The sequence below is a fragment of the Bubalus kerabau genome, chromosome 18 (assembly GCF_029407905.1).
Source record: "Bubalus kerabau isolate K-KA32 ecotype Philippines breed swamp buffalo chromosome 18, PCC_UOA_SB_1v2, whole genome shotgun sequence".
NCBI lineage: Eukaryota > Metazoa > Chordata > Mammalia > Artiodactyla > Bovidae > Bubalus > Bubalus kerabau.
In genome coordinates this window covers 17,026,000-17,042,718 of record NC_073641.1, presented here as the reverse complement: position 1 = coordinate 17,042,718, position 16,719 = coordinate 17,026,000, and the positions used below count along the sequence as shown (strand labels likewise).

General features: G+C 34.3%; 1 protein-coding gene across 14 annotated transcripts in view; it reads left to right on the top strand.

Annotated features, from left to right (window-relative positions):
- The window catches only part of RNF180 (ring finger protein 180), a 297,228-nt gene that overhangs the window by 196,830 nt on the left and 83,679 nt on the right, over window positions 1–16,719 (top strand). The window contains exon 6 of one of the 14 annotated variants that reach the window (XM_055555014.1): window positions 2,932–2,967. The exons of the other annotated variants lie outside the window; for them this stretch is intronic. Within the exon in view, the coding sequence (XP_055410989.1) occupies window positions 2,932–2,952 (21 nt within the window). The 3' untranslated portion in view covers window positions 2,953–2,967. Of the gene's footprint in view, window positions 1–2,931; window positions 2,968–16,719 lie in introns of those variants that run through there. 14 annotated transcript variants of the gene reach the window in all.

The window sequence follows — 16,719 nt, the reverse complement described above, 5'->3', positions numbered from 1 at the left end:
AGCTAAGCTAAATCCTCAGATACATTTTTTGAGGCCAGTTGAATTAGAATTATCATCTGTTTTCTGTGAGGTTGTTTTATTTATTTACAAAATAGTAACACTTTTTATTATTCAGTTTGAGAATCTAAGAACAAAATTTGAAAGAATTTTGTACTGATAATATCACAGTGGGAAGGCAGGTTAAATAGAGAAAATTATGAATGTTGGAAAAATTTAGATTCTAATTTTTTAAATAAAATTAAAAAATACTATTGAAGCCATAAAAAGAAGCAACAGAGAGGAAAAATACAGAGTCTAGCAAGCATAGCAGTAAAAACGTTTTGGAAAGGGAAGTAAGTTGAAATTAATTGGGGTAAAAGAAAAACAGAAAATGTCATGGGGCCTATATGTAGGAAGAAAACACATATTTCCCAGTTTCCAAAAAAAGTGAGTGATCTTCAAATGGATAAAGTAATAAAAAAATCTCCAAATCTTCCTAAAAAGCAGAACAGTGGGTCAAAAGATAGCAAATACCTCACATGCTTCCTATCATTTCTTCTTCTTTACCTTTTGCAAGAATTATGCTTTTCCCATATAGCATAGGGCAAATGCAGACCTTTAACATGACACTCCAAATGCTTCAGGAAATCATCATTTGTCTTAAGATATGTAACTTATCTACTATTTCTGACACAGTCTCATTTAATGAGACTTGGTTAAACTACATTTGAAAATCAGAGTGTTAATAGGTTGACATCTTTGATTCCAAATTTATATTTGACAAAGAGGAAATAAAGACTAATTAAAAGACACAGTCTAAGCCTTTACTATCTGAATGGAAAAAATATAATTTTAAAGCATCCAGAGAACATACACAAAGCAACTGTGTTGATCAGTATAAATCTGACTTATACAGATACAGCCACTGAAACAATATGCTGAATTACAAGAAGCAATAGGTTGAGGCAGGTAAATGTTTCTCAACAAAATGAATTTTTCATTGGGCTCTGAAGGAAAAATATTAATTAATGGAAGGGGAGTAGAAAGGGCATCCCTCGGGGAATCTAAGAGTATGAATCAAATACAAACTTGGCCTCATGAACAAGATACAAATTAAGTATAACAAGGAACCCAGGGCATTCCTATTGCAGTGCAGTTAGGCATAGGAAGAATGAAAGGTGAAGTTGGAAGATGAAGAAAGCCTGTCTTATAGAAGACATTGAATAACTGGTTCAGTAGATCCATATTACTCATGGATTCCATATTTATGAACTTAACAACACACTTAAATTTATTTATATCCCTGAAATCAGTAATCACAGTGCTTTCACGGTCATTCATGCACTCACAGAGAATGACAAAAATAATTGAATTGCCTGATGTGCATGTTCCCAGCTGAGACTAAATAAGGCAATGTTCTGCCTTCTTATTTCAGTTCTCATACTATACATGAGTGTCCTTTTCATGGTCTATTTTTACCCCCTTTTTGTTTAATCAAGGTGACTTTAAACAGAAACACACATTCAGCATGGTTATGTATTGATGTGTTGATGAGATGTTGTGACCAGAGGCTCAAAGGAACCTGGTTCTGTATTTCTTCTGGAAGTATTGATTCAGTATTTGCTAATTTGATGTTCATAATGACTTTATAGAATGTAAATACCACAGATAATGATAATCAACTGTATATATCGACTTACAGAAAGGCCTCTTCTTCATAAATTTACGTTGTAGTATATCCATGTCTTCAGAGCCTCCAGTGTTGTTACTTCCTTTAATACGTGAACAAATTGGTGAGCCCTCGTGGCTATAATGTGAGAAGGCTGTGATTCACTATAATATTTCTGACAGTTTCTGGAGAGTGTGTGCTTGGGGGAGAATGTATGTTTTCTATCATCTCATTTCTTAATACTATAGATGACTTTCTTCTTTCACTCCAAACTTGCACAGAATAAGAACATAGAAGAGGATGTTTCTATGTTACTCAGTTACCAATACCTCAAGACTAGAATATGAAGCAGTCTTTTACTAAGGAATTAGGGATAACTGTTGAGTATTTATCAACAGAACTAGAAACTTTATAAAGTTGAATATTAAATATCATTATTCTTTTTTTCTTCAGCCAGCCTCTGTTCTAATTGGTTTAAGCCCACCCTTCCATTCTGCTTCCGTATCTCTGTCTCTCATCTCTTTTCCTCTGAGAACTCAATGTCCAGTTTCAACTCTGAAATTCCTATGTTTTTTGTAATGAAGGGAATTTAGTCCTCTTTTTCTTATTCCCTCCCATTCTGAAATCCTTTTTCTAGACTAATCTTGATACCTATCTCCACATAACCAGAAGGTCTATTAAAGTATTTCCTCAAACAAAAAGGCATTTGTATACCTTCAATGTTAAGGAATCTAGCTTCAATCTAGCACTTTTGAAAATAAGAAAAGGTTTTTCCATTCACTATATTATTATAATTTTATGATTTTATTTGATTGTCAAGAAGACAATTCTAGAATCCAGAAGAAGACTTACAAATCCAGACTGCATCATGAAAATTGTTGTCATCCCATAAACTTATTGGGAATTGATTTAGACTTATTTTTTGTATGTAAAAAAGCCAAAACGATATTTCCTTTTGTATTTAAAAAAATGTATTGAAGTATAGCTGATTTATAATGAGTTACTTTCAGGTGTACTGCAAAGTGGTTTGGTTACATGTACATATATATATCTTTTTTCAGATTCTTCTCCCTTATGGGTTATTACAAAACATTGTGTAAAGTTCCCTGTGCTATACAGTAGGTCCTTATTGGTTATCAATATGTTAGTGTATATATGGTAGTTCCAAACTCCTAATTTTCCCACCCCCTTTACATTCCCCTTTGGTAACTGTAAGTTTGTTTTCTATATCTAGGTCAATTTCTGTTTTATATGTAAGTTCATTTGTATCATTTTTTTTTTAGATTCCACATATACTGCAGTAAGTAAGTAAGTAAGTGTTAGTTGCTCAGTCATGCCTGACTCTTTGCGACACCATGGACTGCAGCCCACCAGGCTCCTCTGTCCATGAGATTTTCCAGGCAAGGATACTGGAGTGGATCACCATTTCCTTCTCCAGGGGATCTTCCCAACCCAGGGATGGAACCCAGGTCTCCTGCACTGCAGGCAGATTTTTTTTACCAACTGAGCTACAAGGGAAGCCCATATATACAATATCATTTGATTTTTGTCTTTGGCTTACTTCACTCCAAAGAATGATAATGTCTAGGTTCATCCAAGTATTACAAATGGCATTATTTAATTCTTTTTATGAATTAATAATATTTCACTGTGTTAATCTTCTTTATCTATCCCTCTGTACCTGTACATTTAGGTTGCTTCTATGTCTAGGCTATTGTAAATCATGCTGCTGTGAACATTGGCATGCATGTATCTTTTTGAATTGTGTTTTTTTTTTTTCCAGATTTATGACCAGGAGTGGGATTTTAGAATCATATGCTAGCTCTAATTTTAGTTTTTTAAGGAGCATCTATACAGTTCTCCATAGTGACTGCACCAGTTTATATTCCTATCAACAGTATAGAAGGATTGCTTTTTCTCCACAGGCTCTCCAGCATTTATTGTTTGTAGATGTTTTGATGATGGCCGGTGATGACGACAGGTGTGAGGTGATAACCTCATTATAGTTTGATCTGCATTTCTCTAATGATTCATGATGTTGAGCACCTTTTCAATGTGCCTTTTGGCCATCTGGATGTGTTTTTTGGAGAAATGTCTGTTTAGATATTCTGCCCATTTTCTACTTGGGTTGCTTTCTTTTGATATTGAGTCACATAAGCTGCTTGTATATTTTGGAGATTAGTCACTTGTCAATTGCTTCATTTGCAAATATTTTCTCCCATTCTGTAAGTTGTCTTTTCATTTGTTTATATATTTCTTTGCTTTCCAAAAGTTTTTAAGATGAATTCAGTTCCATTTGTTTATTTTTGTTTTAATACAAAACTTTCAATCAGAGTTTATTTAATTATCAATAAATAATTAATACAAAAATTTCTTTTTCTTCTCTGATTGCTATGGCTAGGACCTCCAAAACTATGTTGAATAAAAGTGGCAGGAGTAGACACCCCTGTCTTGTTCCTGATTTTTGGAGAAAAGCATTTAACTTTTCACCATTGAGTATGATTTTAGCTGTGGATTTTTCACATATGGCCTTTGTTATTTTGAGGTATGTCCTCTCTGTGCACACTTTCTGGAGAGTTTTTATCATAAATGGATGTTGAAATTTATCAAAAGCTTTTTCTGTATTTACTAAGATTATTCAATTTGTTAATGTGGTATATCACATTGATTAACTTGTGGCTATTAAAAAGTCCTTATGCCCCTGGGATAAACCTCACTTTATCATGTTGTATGACCCTTTTCATGTATTGCTGGATTGCTTTGCTAGTATTTTGTTGAGAATTTTTATGTCTATGTTCATCAGTGAAATTGGCCTGTATTCTTTTTTTAATAATATCTTTGTCTAATTTTGGTATCAGAGTGATGGTAACCTTACAGAATAAGTTTGAAAGTGTTCCTTCCTCTACAATTTTTTGGAATAGTCTTGGAAGGATACGTTTAACTCTTCTCTAAATGGTTGGTAGAATTGACCTGTGAAGCCATCTGATGTTGAACTTTTGTTTTAAATCATAGATTCAATTTTAGTATTGTAATCAATCTGTTTATATCTTCTATTTCTTCCTAGTTCAGTCTTGGGAGAGTATACCTTTCTAAGAATTTGTCCATTTTTTCTGGTTGTCCATTTTCCATTTTATTGGCATATAGTAGCCTTGTAGTATTCTCTTATGGTTTTTTGTATTTCCATGGTTCTGTTGTAACTTGTTCATTCCTAATTTTATTGATTTAGGCCCACCTCTTTTTTTGATGAATCTACCTAAAGCTTTATCAGTTTTGTTTATCTTTGCAAATAACTAGCTTTTAGTTTCATTTTTCTTATCTGTTGTTTTCTTAGTCTCATTTATTTCTGTTCTGAATTTTATGATTTCTTTCATGGGTTTTGTTTGTTCATGTTACTTTAGGCATAAAATTTGGTTGTTTATCTGAATTTATTCTTGTTTCCTGAGGTAAGCTTGTATCACTATAAATTTCACTCTTAGAACTGCTTTTGGTGCATCCCACAGGGTTTAGACTGTCATGTCACACACAAATATAATATCTAAGTCTCTACTCATGGGGGAGGAGAGGACAAATGTAGGGTATTTGAAACTCATTTGAATGAGATGAGCAACTTCAAACTTATATAGACTGCTATTTCAAAATCTCATGGTAACCACAAAATGAAGATTCACAATAGATACACAAAAAAGAAAAAGGAATCCAAGTACAACACCAGAGTTAGTCATCCATTCACTAGAGAAGAGGACAAAAGAGGAAGGGAAAAAAGAGGGAAAAATGAAGACCTACAAGAACAAATCAAAAACAATTAACAAAATAGCAGTAAGAACATACATATCAATAATTACCTTAATGTAACCTGATTAAGTGCTCCAACTAAAAGCCATAGACCAGCTCAGTGGATATAAAAACAAGACGTGTGTGTGTGTGTGTGTGTGTGTGTGTGTGTCATATATATGATCTCCAGAAGAGACCCACTCCACATCTAGAGACATATAGAAACTGGGGATAGAAAAAAGTATTCCATGCAAATGGAAATCAAAAGAAAGCTGGAGTAGTAATACTCATATCAGACAAAATAGACTTTAAAATAAAGACTGTTACAGGAAACAAAGGACACTACATAACGATCAAAGATCAATCCAAGAATATATAACAATTGTAAATATATATGTACCCAACATAGTAACACCTGAATGTATAAGGCAAATGTTAACAGATATACAAGGAGAAATTGACAGTATAATAATCATGGGGAACTTTAACTCCTCACTTACATCAGTGGACAGATCATCCAGAGAGAAAATCAATAAGGAAACACAGAGTTAAAATGATACATTAGAAACATGACTTAATTGGTATTTATAGAGCATTCCCTTGAAAAGTAGCAGAATACATATTCTTTTCAGGTACATGTGGAACATTCTCCAGGATAGATCACATGCTGGGCCACAAAACAAGCCACAGTAGTTTTTGACAAAATTGAAATAATATCATGCATCTTTTTTCTTTTTATTTTTTAAATTACGAAAGTATGATAACACAATTACAGGAGACTTGGAAAATACAGAACAAAGTTACATATAGTTCCTTCCACTGTCAGTTCAGTTCAGTCACTCAGTCGTGTCCGATCTTTGCAACCACATGGCCTGCGGCATGCCAGGCCTCCCTGTTCACACCAACTCCTGGGGTTTACTCAGACCATGTCCATTGAGTCGGTAATGCCATCCAATCATCTCATCCTCTGTCATCTCCTTCTCCTGCCCTCAATCCTTCCCACCATCAGGATCTTTTCCAGTGAGTCAGTTCTTCACATCAGGTGGCCAGCTTCAACATCAGTCCTTCCAATGAATATTCAGGACTGATTTCCTTTAGGATGGACTGGTTGGATCTCCTTGCTGTCCAAGGGACTCTCAAGAGTCTTCTCCAACACCACACTTCAAAAGCATCAATTCTTCGGTGCTCAGCTTTCTTCACAGTCCAACTCTCACATCCGTACATGACTACTGGAAAAACCATAGCCTTGGCTAGACGGACCTTTGTTGACAAAGTAATGTCTCTGCTTTTCAATATGCTGTCTAGGTTGGACATAGCTTTTCTTCCAAGAAGCAAATGTCTTTTAATTTCATGGCTGCAGTCACCATCAGTGTGATTTTGGAGTCCCAAAAAATTAATTCTCTCACTGTTTCCATTGTTTCCACTGAAATGATGGGATGGATGCCTTGATCTTAGTTTTCCAAATGTTGAGTTTTAAGCCAACTTTTTCACTCTCCTCTTTCACTTAGATCAAGAGGCTCTTTAGTTCTTCTTCACTTTCTGCCATAAGGGTGATGTCATCTGCATATGTGAGGTTATTGGTATTTCTGCCGGCAATCTTGATTCCAGCCTGCACTTCATCCAGCCCCGCATTTTGCATGATGTACTCTGCATATGAGTTAAATGAGCAGAGTGAGTATATACAGCCTTTAATCAATTCAAAATCTTATTTGATACTTTTCTGAGTTAAATTACCTTTCTAGGGTAATCTATTCAGTTTGGCATTTAAGCGTCTAACAACACTTCTTAGATCTATCAAATAAGTGAAGTCACAGAGCAAACAACTGTCCAAAAATTGGTAAGAAAAACAAGCAAATACAGAGAATCAGTCACAACTTATAGGAGCAGAAACCCACAGGCAGAAACCTGTGTGCGATAGGAAAACCTGAAGTAAGGTTAATGAATTGCTGGAGGCTCAATATGGACAAGTCTGAGAGCTAAAAACTCTAAAGGAACACAGTCGTAGGGGAATCCACCATTCTTCTGTGAGCTTTACTTCCAGGATCTCTACCAGGTTCTCACATTGAATTTCAGAGAAAAATCTCCTTGTACTTCTGGCACATGGATAGCGGAAAATACCAGAGGGAAAAATATCTTACATCTGTAGGAGCAAATATAAAAGTTACATCTGACTCCTCAGAAACCATGCGAGCAAGACAAAGTGGAGTAAAACATTTTAGTGTTTAAAGGAAAAAGCACCAACCTTGAATTCCCTATTCTGAAACACGATCCCTCAGAAATGAAAAAGAAATAAAAACATTGTTAGAAAAAAAAAATAAAATAAAATCGAGGCAATTGGTTACTAGTAGAATTGCCTTGCTAAAAGTGTTAAGAAAAAATTCTTCAAAGAGAAATAAAATAATTTAGGTAAGAAACTCATTTCTGCAAAAGGAAGGATGAGCATTGGAGAAGGAATAAGTGAAGGTAAAATAAAAACTCATTTTTGTTACTCCCCTTATCTAACACAGAACAATTTGTTACTAATAATAATATGTTTTGCTATATATATATATATATATATATATATATATACACACACACTATTAGTAAATTACTATTTACTAATAGTATTAGTAATTACTAATTTACTACTAGTAAAAATATATATTTTATATATATATATATATAGCAAAACATATATGTGAATCAAAAATATGTACTTGGCTGTATTATTTAAGTATACATGTATATTGTTACTGAAGCTAAAGCTCCAATTCTTTGGCCACCAGATGCAAAGAGCTGACTCATTGGAAAAGACCCTGATGCTAGGAAAGACTGAAGGCAAAAGATGGGTGTAGCAAAGGATGAGATGGTTAGATAGCATCACCAACTCAATGAACATAAATTTGAGCAAACTCTGGGAGGTGGTGGAGGACAAAGGAGCCTGGTGTGCTGCATTCCATGGAATTGCAAAGAGTGGGACATGACTTAGTGACTGAACAACAAAATAACTTATGCAGAACAGATAGTCTTAATAACTCCTAGCACATCTTTGGTTTTCAAAGTTAAGAAAAGATATTTTGAATTGGTGATAGTCAATACAAAATACTGCAAATGTTTTATTTCAAATGCCAGAAATGGGGGTGATGGGCAATATATTTTATATAAAGCAAAAGTCATGTTTTTCCATAGAAAGTAGTATAGTTTAGAGTCACATATATGTTCTGCTGCTGCTGAGTCGCTTCAGTTGTGTCCTGAAGGGAAACCAAATGGCAGAAACACATTCTTTCATATTTGCTAGAGAAGAAGGAAGGTTTCTGTTCTAACTAATTGGTTTTAGTCTCCAAACAGAGTAATTTGCAGGAATTTATAAATCCTAACCTGATCATTTGCGATCATTTTTTGTGACTGGGAGTCACAAATGAGTTATTTGAATGTAAAGTTTATTTCTTAATGTTTCTGTTTATTTAGCTTGGTTATATCATAAGTAAAAGGATTACTATTTTAACATTCATATTTATTAAGAGGGCAGATAGATGTATTGATTGTGTCATGCCCCAGAGCAACTTTTAATGGAATATAAGTCTTCAAATTGCAATTATAGGTATATCTTTCTTTAGAACTTTCTATTTCACATATATGCTCAATAGGGGGCAGTTTTATCACTACATAGAGTGATAATCAAGCAGCATAAAGAATAAATGGCCTCTGAATAACTCTGCCTTATGGCCTGGACAATAATGTTGAGAATTATGTTAACCTGCAAACACCCAGAGAAGTGTGATGGTGACTGGGGAAAAGAATACTGTAAACCAGCACTGGTGAACCACTCAGAGGCATGTAAAGGCTTCAGTTAGTCCTTTCCTTCTCTTGGGTATATGGTAAATACAGGAATGAATATTGAGAAATTCCCAATCAAGCTTTTGAATTGTGCAGCTCTAGAGTTCATTTGAGGCCCTATGAATGCTATTTTTTTTTTAATCATAGTCTGCATGGACTTAGTCTGTTTCTTCTTTTGTAACTACTAACTATGAACACACATTCTAGATTGTGGGATTTTATTTTGGTTTTGTTTTTTAATTAGAATGAGCACTTAGATTCTTTTGACATAGATTCCTAGACCTAACTCTGATCTAAAGCTGTATTTCTGTCTTACAAAATGATGATGTAAAAAAAATTCTGAAACAGTAAAGTCTATCTAGAATGGCCTATTAATGAGATATTCTGATTAGTTGAATATTTATATTAAGCAACCCATATGAATCACCAATTTTCAAACAATGTAAAAATATAACTAAAATTGCACTGAAGATTATTTCATCTTTCCTTGATACTATAGAGGTAGTATAATGGTAACACTTTTCATTTTAAATGATTTACTATCTAATAGAACTATAAAATTAATCAAATTTATAAAATATCTGTTGAAACATATATCTAGGTATGGCTTTTTGAAATAAGTACTATATATTTTTCATCCTCTGTCCTTCTCTCTAAAAACTACATATGCTAGCATTTTTTTATCCTATGTCTTTGAACTTTTATTTCTCTGGATCCTATATAGACGAGAACTTACAATAATTTACAACCCATATTGTATTTTCTACCTAAATTATATTGTTTAGTATTATCACTGATAAACTTATTCACAAAAATGCCAATTCAATAAATTCCTACATACATTCAATATCTAATATATGCCTAGGGGCCCAGTCACCTTTGCTTGCTATTTCCCAATATATCTGCCTCACATTTTTTAAGCTCGAGATCCCTTTAAAATCTTAAAAATTATTGAGAACTCCAAAAGCTTTTGTGTATATGGATTATGAAAATTTTCTGTCTGTTCAGTTGCTGAGCGATGTCTGACTCTTTGTGATTCTGTGGACTGCAGCACAAGAGGCTTCCCTGTCCATCACCAACTCCCAGAGCCTGCTCAAACTCATGTCCATCAAGTTGGTGATGCCATCCAACCATCTCATCCTCTGTCATCCCCTTCTCCTCCTGCCTTTAATCTTTCTCAGAATCAGGGTCTTTCCCAGTGAGTCAGTTCTTCGCATCAGGTGGCCAAAGTATCGGAGTTTCAGCTTCAGCATCAACCCTTCCTATGAATATTCAGGATTGATTTCTTTTAGGATTGGCTGGTTTGATCTTACACTCCAAGGGACTCTAAAGAGTCTTCTCCAACACCATAGTTCAAAAGCATCAATTCTTCAGCGCTCAGCTTTCTTTATAGTCCAACTCTCACATCCATACATAACTCCTGGAAAAACCATAGCTCTGATGAGACGGACCTTTGTTGGCAAAGTAATGTCTCTGCTTTTTAATATGCTAAGTTGATCATAGCTTTTCTTCCGAGGAGCAAGTATCTTTTACTTTCATGGCTGCAGTCACCATGTACAGTGATTTTCAAGCCCAAGAAAAGAAGGTCTGTCACTGTATCTGTTTCCCCATCTATTTGCCATTAAGTGATGGGATCAGACGCCATGATCTTAGTTTTTTGAATGTTAAGTTTTAAGTCAGCTTTTTCACTCTCCTCTTTTACTTTCATCAAGAGGCTCTTTAGTTCCTCTTCACTTTCTACTATAAGGGTGGTGTCATCTGCATATCTGAGGTTATTGATATTTCCCCAGCAGTCTTGACACCAGCTTGTACTTCAACCAGCCCAGCATTTCACATGATGTACTCTGCATATAAGTTAAAAAAGCAGGGTGACAATGTATAGCCTTGACATACTCCGTTCCCAGTTTGGAACAGTTCGTTGTTCCATGCCCGGTTTTAACTATTGCTTCTTGACCTGCATACAGGTTTCTCAGGCGACATGTAAGGTGGTGTGGTATTCCCATTTCTTGAAGAATTTTCCAGTTTGTTGTGATCTACACAGTCAAAGGCTTTGGTGTAATCAAGAAAGCAGAAGTAGATGTTTTTCTGGAATTCTCTTACTTTTTCGATGATCCAGCAGATGTTGGCAATTTGATTTCTGGTTCCTCTGCCTTTTCTAAATCCAGCTTGAACATCTGGAAGTTCACAGTTCATGTACTGTTGAAGCCTGGCTTGAAGAATTTTGAGCATTACTTTACTAGCATGTGACATGAAGGCAATTGTGCGTTAGTTTGAGCATTCTTTGGCATTACCTTTCTTTGGGATTGGAATGAAACCTGACCTTTTCCAGTCCTGTGGGCACTGCTGTGTTTTCCAAATTTGCTGGCATATTCAGTGCAGCACTTTCACAGCATCATCTTTTAGGATTTGAAATAGCTCAACTGGAATTCCATCACCTCCACTAGCTTTGTTCATAGTGATGCTTCCTAAGGCCCACTTGAGTTCACATTCCAGGATATCTGGCTCTAGGTGAGTGATCACACCATCGTGATTATCTGGGTTGTGAAGATCTTTTTTGTACAGTTTTTCTGTGTATTCTTGCCACTTCTTAATATTTCTGCTTCTGTTAGGTCCATACTGTTTCTGTCCTTTATTTTGCCTATCTTTGCATGAAATATTCCCTTAGTATTTCTAATTTTCTTGAAGAGATCTCTAGTCTTTCCCATTCTATTGTTTTCCTCCATTTCTTTGCATTGACACTTAGGAAAGCTTTCTTATCTCTCCTTGCTATTCTTTGGAACTCTGTATTGAAATGGATATATTTTTCCTTTTCTCCTTTTCCTTTAGCTTCTCTTCTTTTCTCAGCTATTTGTAAGGCCTCCTCAGACAACCATTTTGCCTTTTTTGCCTTTCTTTTTCTTGGGGATGGTTTTGATCCCTGCCTCCTGTACAATGTCACGAACCTCTGTCCATGGTTCTTTAGGCACTCTGACTATCAGATCTAATCCCTTGAATCTGTGTCTCACTTTCACTGAATAATCATAAGGGATTTGATTTAGGTCATACCTGAATAGTCTAGTGGTTTTCCCTACTTTCTTTAATTTAAGTCTGAATTTTGCAATGAGAACTTAGCCACAGTCAGCTCCCAGTCTTGTTTTTGCTGACTGTATAGAACTTCTCCATCTTTGTCTGCAAAGAAGATAATCAGTCTGATTTCAGTATTGACCATCTGGTGATGTCCATGTGCAGAGTCTTCTCTTGTGTTGTTGGAAGAGGGTGTTTGCTATGACCAGTGCATTCTCTTGGCAAAACTCTGTTAGCCTTTGCCCTGCTTCATTTTGTACTCCAAATTGAAGTTTGCCTGTTACTCCAGGTATCTCTTGACTTCCTACTGTTGCATTCCAGTCCCCTGTGATGAAAAGGACATATTTTTTGGGTGTAACTGAGAAAATTTTTAAATATTTTTTTATTAATTCACATGAAGATAATAAACCACTACTTGTTAAAATAATACTTTATGAAAAATAATCCTATTATAGAACAAAAATTTTGAGAATGACATCATATTACACTTTTGCCAAGTCTCTTTAACATTTGGCTTAGTAGAAGACAGATGTATCCACATATCTGCTTTTGCATCCCAACTGTTGCCATGTATTAATATTTTTTGGTTGACTAATATTAAGAAAACCCAGCTAGATAGGTAGTTAGAAAATGGAATATATTATAGTAGCTTTTCAAGGTAATTTTGGATGGTTGTCTTTGATACTACACCAGAACTTGACAAGTGTAAATTATTAAAGGCTAGTTTAATGTGGAATCTAACTATTGATGTGAACTTTAAGTACTCTTACAGTAAAATCTGTTGGTCTGTCATGCACTTTGGTTCATTTACTTATGGATGATTTTATATTATCATGCATTGAACATCTCACAACTAATGGTTAGCTGAATTATGCAACTTTCCTAAACATTGATATATTTCATTATGCAATATAAAAAAACTGTTAATATCACCATTAGTCTCTTCAAGAAAGGCTTCAAGTATTTAGAAACTATAAGCAAATACAGGTTTTCCAAAATTCTGATTTTTACTTGAATCTCAAATTTCATCATTTTGATTGCCAACAAATACTGTCAGTTGTTTTTCTTGAAGTGACAGATTTACTTTGTTCATTTTTGTGAAAATGTCTGCCAAGTAACCAAATCTGAATAATTACTTTGACAGTTGTTCTTTTACATAAAAATGGTATTTTGTGGTAAAAGCAGCTAGTTCAGTTCACAACGCAAACAATTACAGAGGAACTTTTTCTCAAAATAACCATTATGCTTTTGGTATGCAGCAGAAATGTTTTGTATGTACTTCCTATTTTTGTCACATGTAATATTAAAAGATACATTTTTAGTGGTGGATATTTAATAAAAATTTGTGTTTTTCTTGCTTCGTAGAGGTCATTCTTAATAGAAATTGGCTTTGTCTCCCGATTGGGGGAAGATACACACATACATGGAGAAGGCAATGGCAACCCACTCCAGTACTCTTGCCTGGAGAATCCCATAGACGCAGGAGCCTGGTGGGCTGCAGTCCATGGGGTCGCTAAAAGTCGGACATGACTGAGCAACTTCACTTTCACTTTTCTCTTTCATGCATTGGAGAAGGAAATGGAAACCCACTCAAGTGTTCTTGCTTGGAGAATCCCAGGGATGACAGAGCCTGGTGGGCTGCCGTCTGTGGGGTCACACAGAGTCGGACACGACTGAAGCAACTTAGCAGCAGCAGCAACACACATACATATACATATATACAATAAAATGAGGTATAACTTTTAACTTATTTTAATTGTATTTACCACTTACAATTTTTAGTGAAAGAAAAGTGTATTAATTTCAACTGATACTATTAAATAAAGCAGAATTATAGAAAAGGTTTATTTTTAAAGAATACAGATATATAACAATGCTAGAAAATAAGAGAGCATTCCATCATTAAACCAAAATCTTTTCAGAATTTCTAAAAGGTAGAAAGCAGTTGGGTTTGTATTTCTTTAGAAAATGAAACAAATCAGTGGTTTATTTTTTAGGCCCAAGAAAGGAAAATCATATAGAATTAAAAACAGTTCTCATTAGAGACCTGGCATAATTTCAAGATCAAAACTCAATTATGAGGAGCTTTGAATGCATATTGAAAAGTGAAAGAAGCCAGTCTGAAAAGAAGGCTACATCCTGTAAAATTCCTACCCCATGACATTTTGGAAAAGAAAACAACACACAGATCAGTGATTGACAGGGCTCGTGGGAGAGGATGAGAGGAATGAATAGAGCCAGTGAGTTTAGGGCAGTGGAACTATTCTGTACGATACTGTAATTGTGGGTATAAGATGTTATGCATTAATCAGAACCCAAAGAATGCAAAACCAGGGATGAACCCTAAGGTAAACTGTGAACTTCAGTTAATGGTAATATATCAATATGAGTTCTTTTGTAAAATTGTACCACAATAATGCATGTGTGTGTATGTGTGTAGTAGGAGGGGATATATGGAAATTCTCTATTTCCTATATAATTTTTATGTAAACCTAAAACTACTCTGTCTCTGCTATGAAGATGTACTGTCTGACTTTTAAGAAACACAAATAATATGAAAGATAAACATAAAAACTGATCCCAGAGGAAATAGATTTATCCAGAAAACAAAAAAAAATTACATTTTGTTTATAATATTTTATAAACAAAATATTATAAAATCTTATTAATAGTTATTTTATGATAGTAAAGAAGATATATCTTGAGAGAAACAATAGCCTACTATTAAACAAATGAACACTAAGAGGATAAGAAATGATTCATGAAAATTGAAATGTGACTTCTAAAATGAAAAAAAATAGCATGAAAGCTGTATAACAGAATGACATAAAACATAAGCCTTGAAAGCAAGTGTCCTGAAGAGATGTATCTTATATTATGTTCACTGATTTATAACCAGCACCTGGAACAGTGTGCAGTCCTCAGCAGGCACTCAGTAAACATTTGTTAAGTCAAAAATTGAACGATTTTGTATCTTGAAAAATACTGCTGAGGAACTTTCCTGAACATAGCATAACATAAAGAGATAAGAAATGGAACACAAAATTGAGCATGGAAAATAGATCCAAGGGGTCTAATTTGTGTGTATTGAGAAGTAAAAAAGTAGGAACAGAGAAAATAGTGGTGATTGATTAGGGAAAAATTAAATTTCTGCTGGATTGCAGAAAGACATAGTCCTTCAGATTGAAAAAGACTACTGAGTACTGAAGAGAAGTGACTATAAGGATACATAACTAGTAAAATTTTTCAAATCTAAGGATGAAAAGGTTGTAAGACTTCCAGCAAGAAAGAAAGCACAAATAGGATAGACATGTTTTTCATATTCAGTGATAGATGGTATGAAACAGTGGATCAATCTTCCTTTTTTGAATTTTAAGTCCTCTTTATTTTTGAAAGATATTAAATATGCTCACCAGATACAGATAGATGTTCAGGTAGATAGTTGTTTTTTTAACCCAGTACTTTAAAGATTTTGAGGCATGTCTTTTTTTTCCCCTTCCATTTTTGTTTAAATATAATTGATATACAACACTGTAAAAGATTAAGTATACAGCAGTATTATTTGACTCACAAACATCATAAAATGATTACCACAAGGAGTTTTATGAATATCCATGATACTATCTAGATATAAAATGAAAGAAAAGAATATATTTTGTGATGAGACTTCTTAAGATTAACTCTCTTAACAACTTTCATATGTAACATACATCAGTGTTAACTATATATTAATGATGTTGTCCATTATATCTTTGGTACTTAACGTATCTTATAAGTTTGTACCTTTTGACCACGTTTATCTAGTGATTAGATATTTCTGTACAGAACAAAATGATCACAAGTGTAAATCTAGTAACCACCTGTCACCATACAAAGATGTTACATTATTATTGACTGTTTTCCCCATACTTTACTTTTCATTCTCATGACTTGTTTACTCTGTGACTGGAATTTTTTACCTCTTCGTTTACCCTCACCTTATTTCACTCTTCCCCCACCCCTTGCCCCGCTGATAAACCATTTGTTTGTACTCTGTATCAGTGACTCAGTTTCTGTTTTATTTGTTCATTTGGTTTTTTGTTTTGTTTTGTTTTTTACACTTCACATATAAGTGAATTCATACAATATTTATCTTTCTCTATCTGACTTATTTCACTCAACAAAATACTCTCTAGGTTCATTCATGTTGTCACAAATGGAAAGATTTCATTTTTTTATGGCTGATTAATACTTAATTTGGTGTATATGTACCACATCTATATTCATCTATTGATGGGCGCTTAGGTTGCTTCCATATTTTGGCCATTATGAATAATGCTGCAGTGAATACAGGGGTGTATATATCTTTTCCTAAAAGCGTTTTAATGTTTCCTAAAGTACTTTTGTGTTTCCTGAAAACACTACAAACTTAGTGTTTT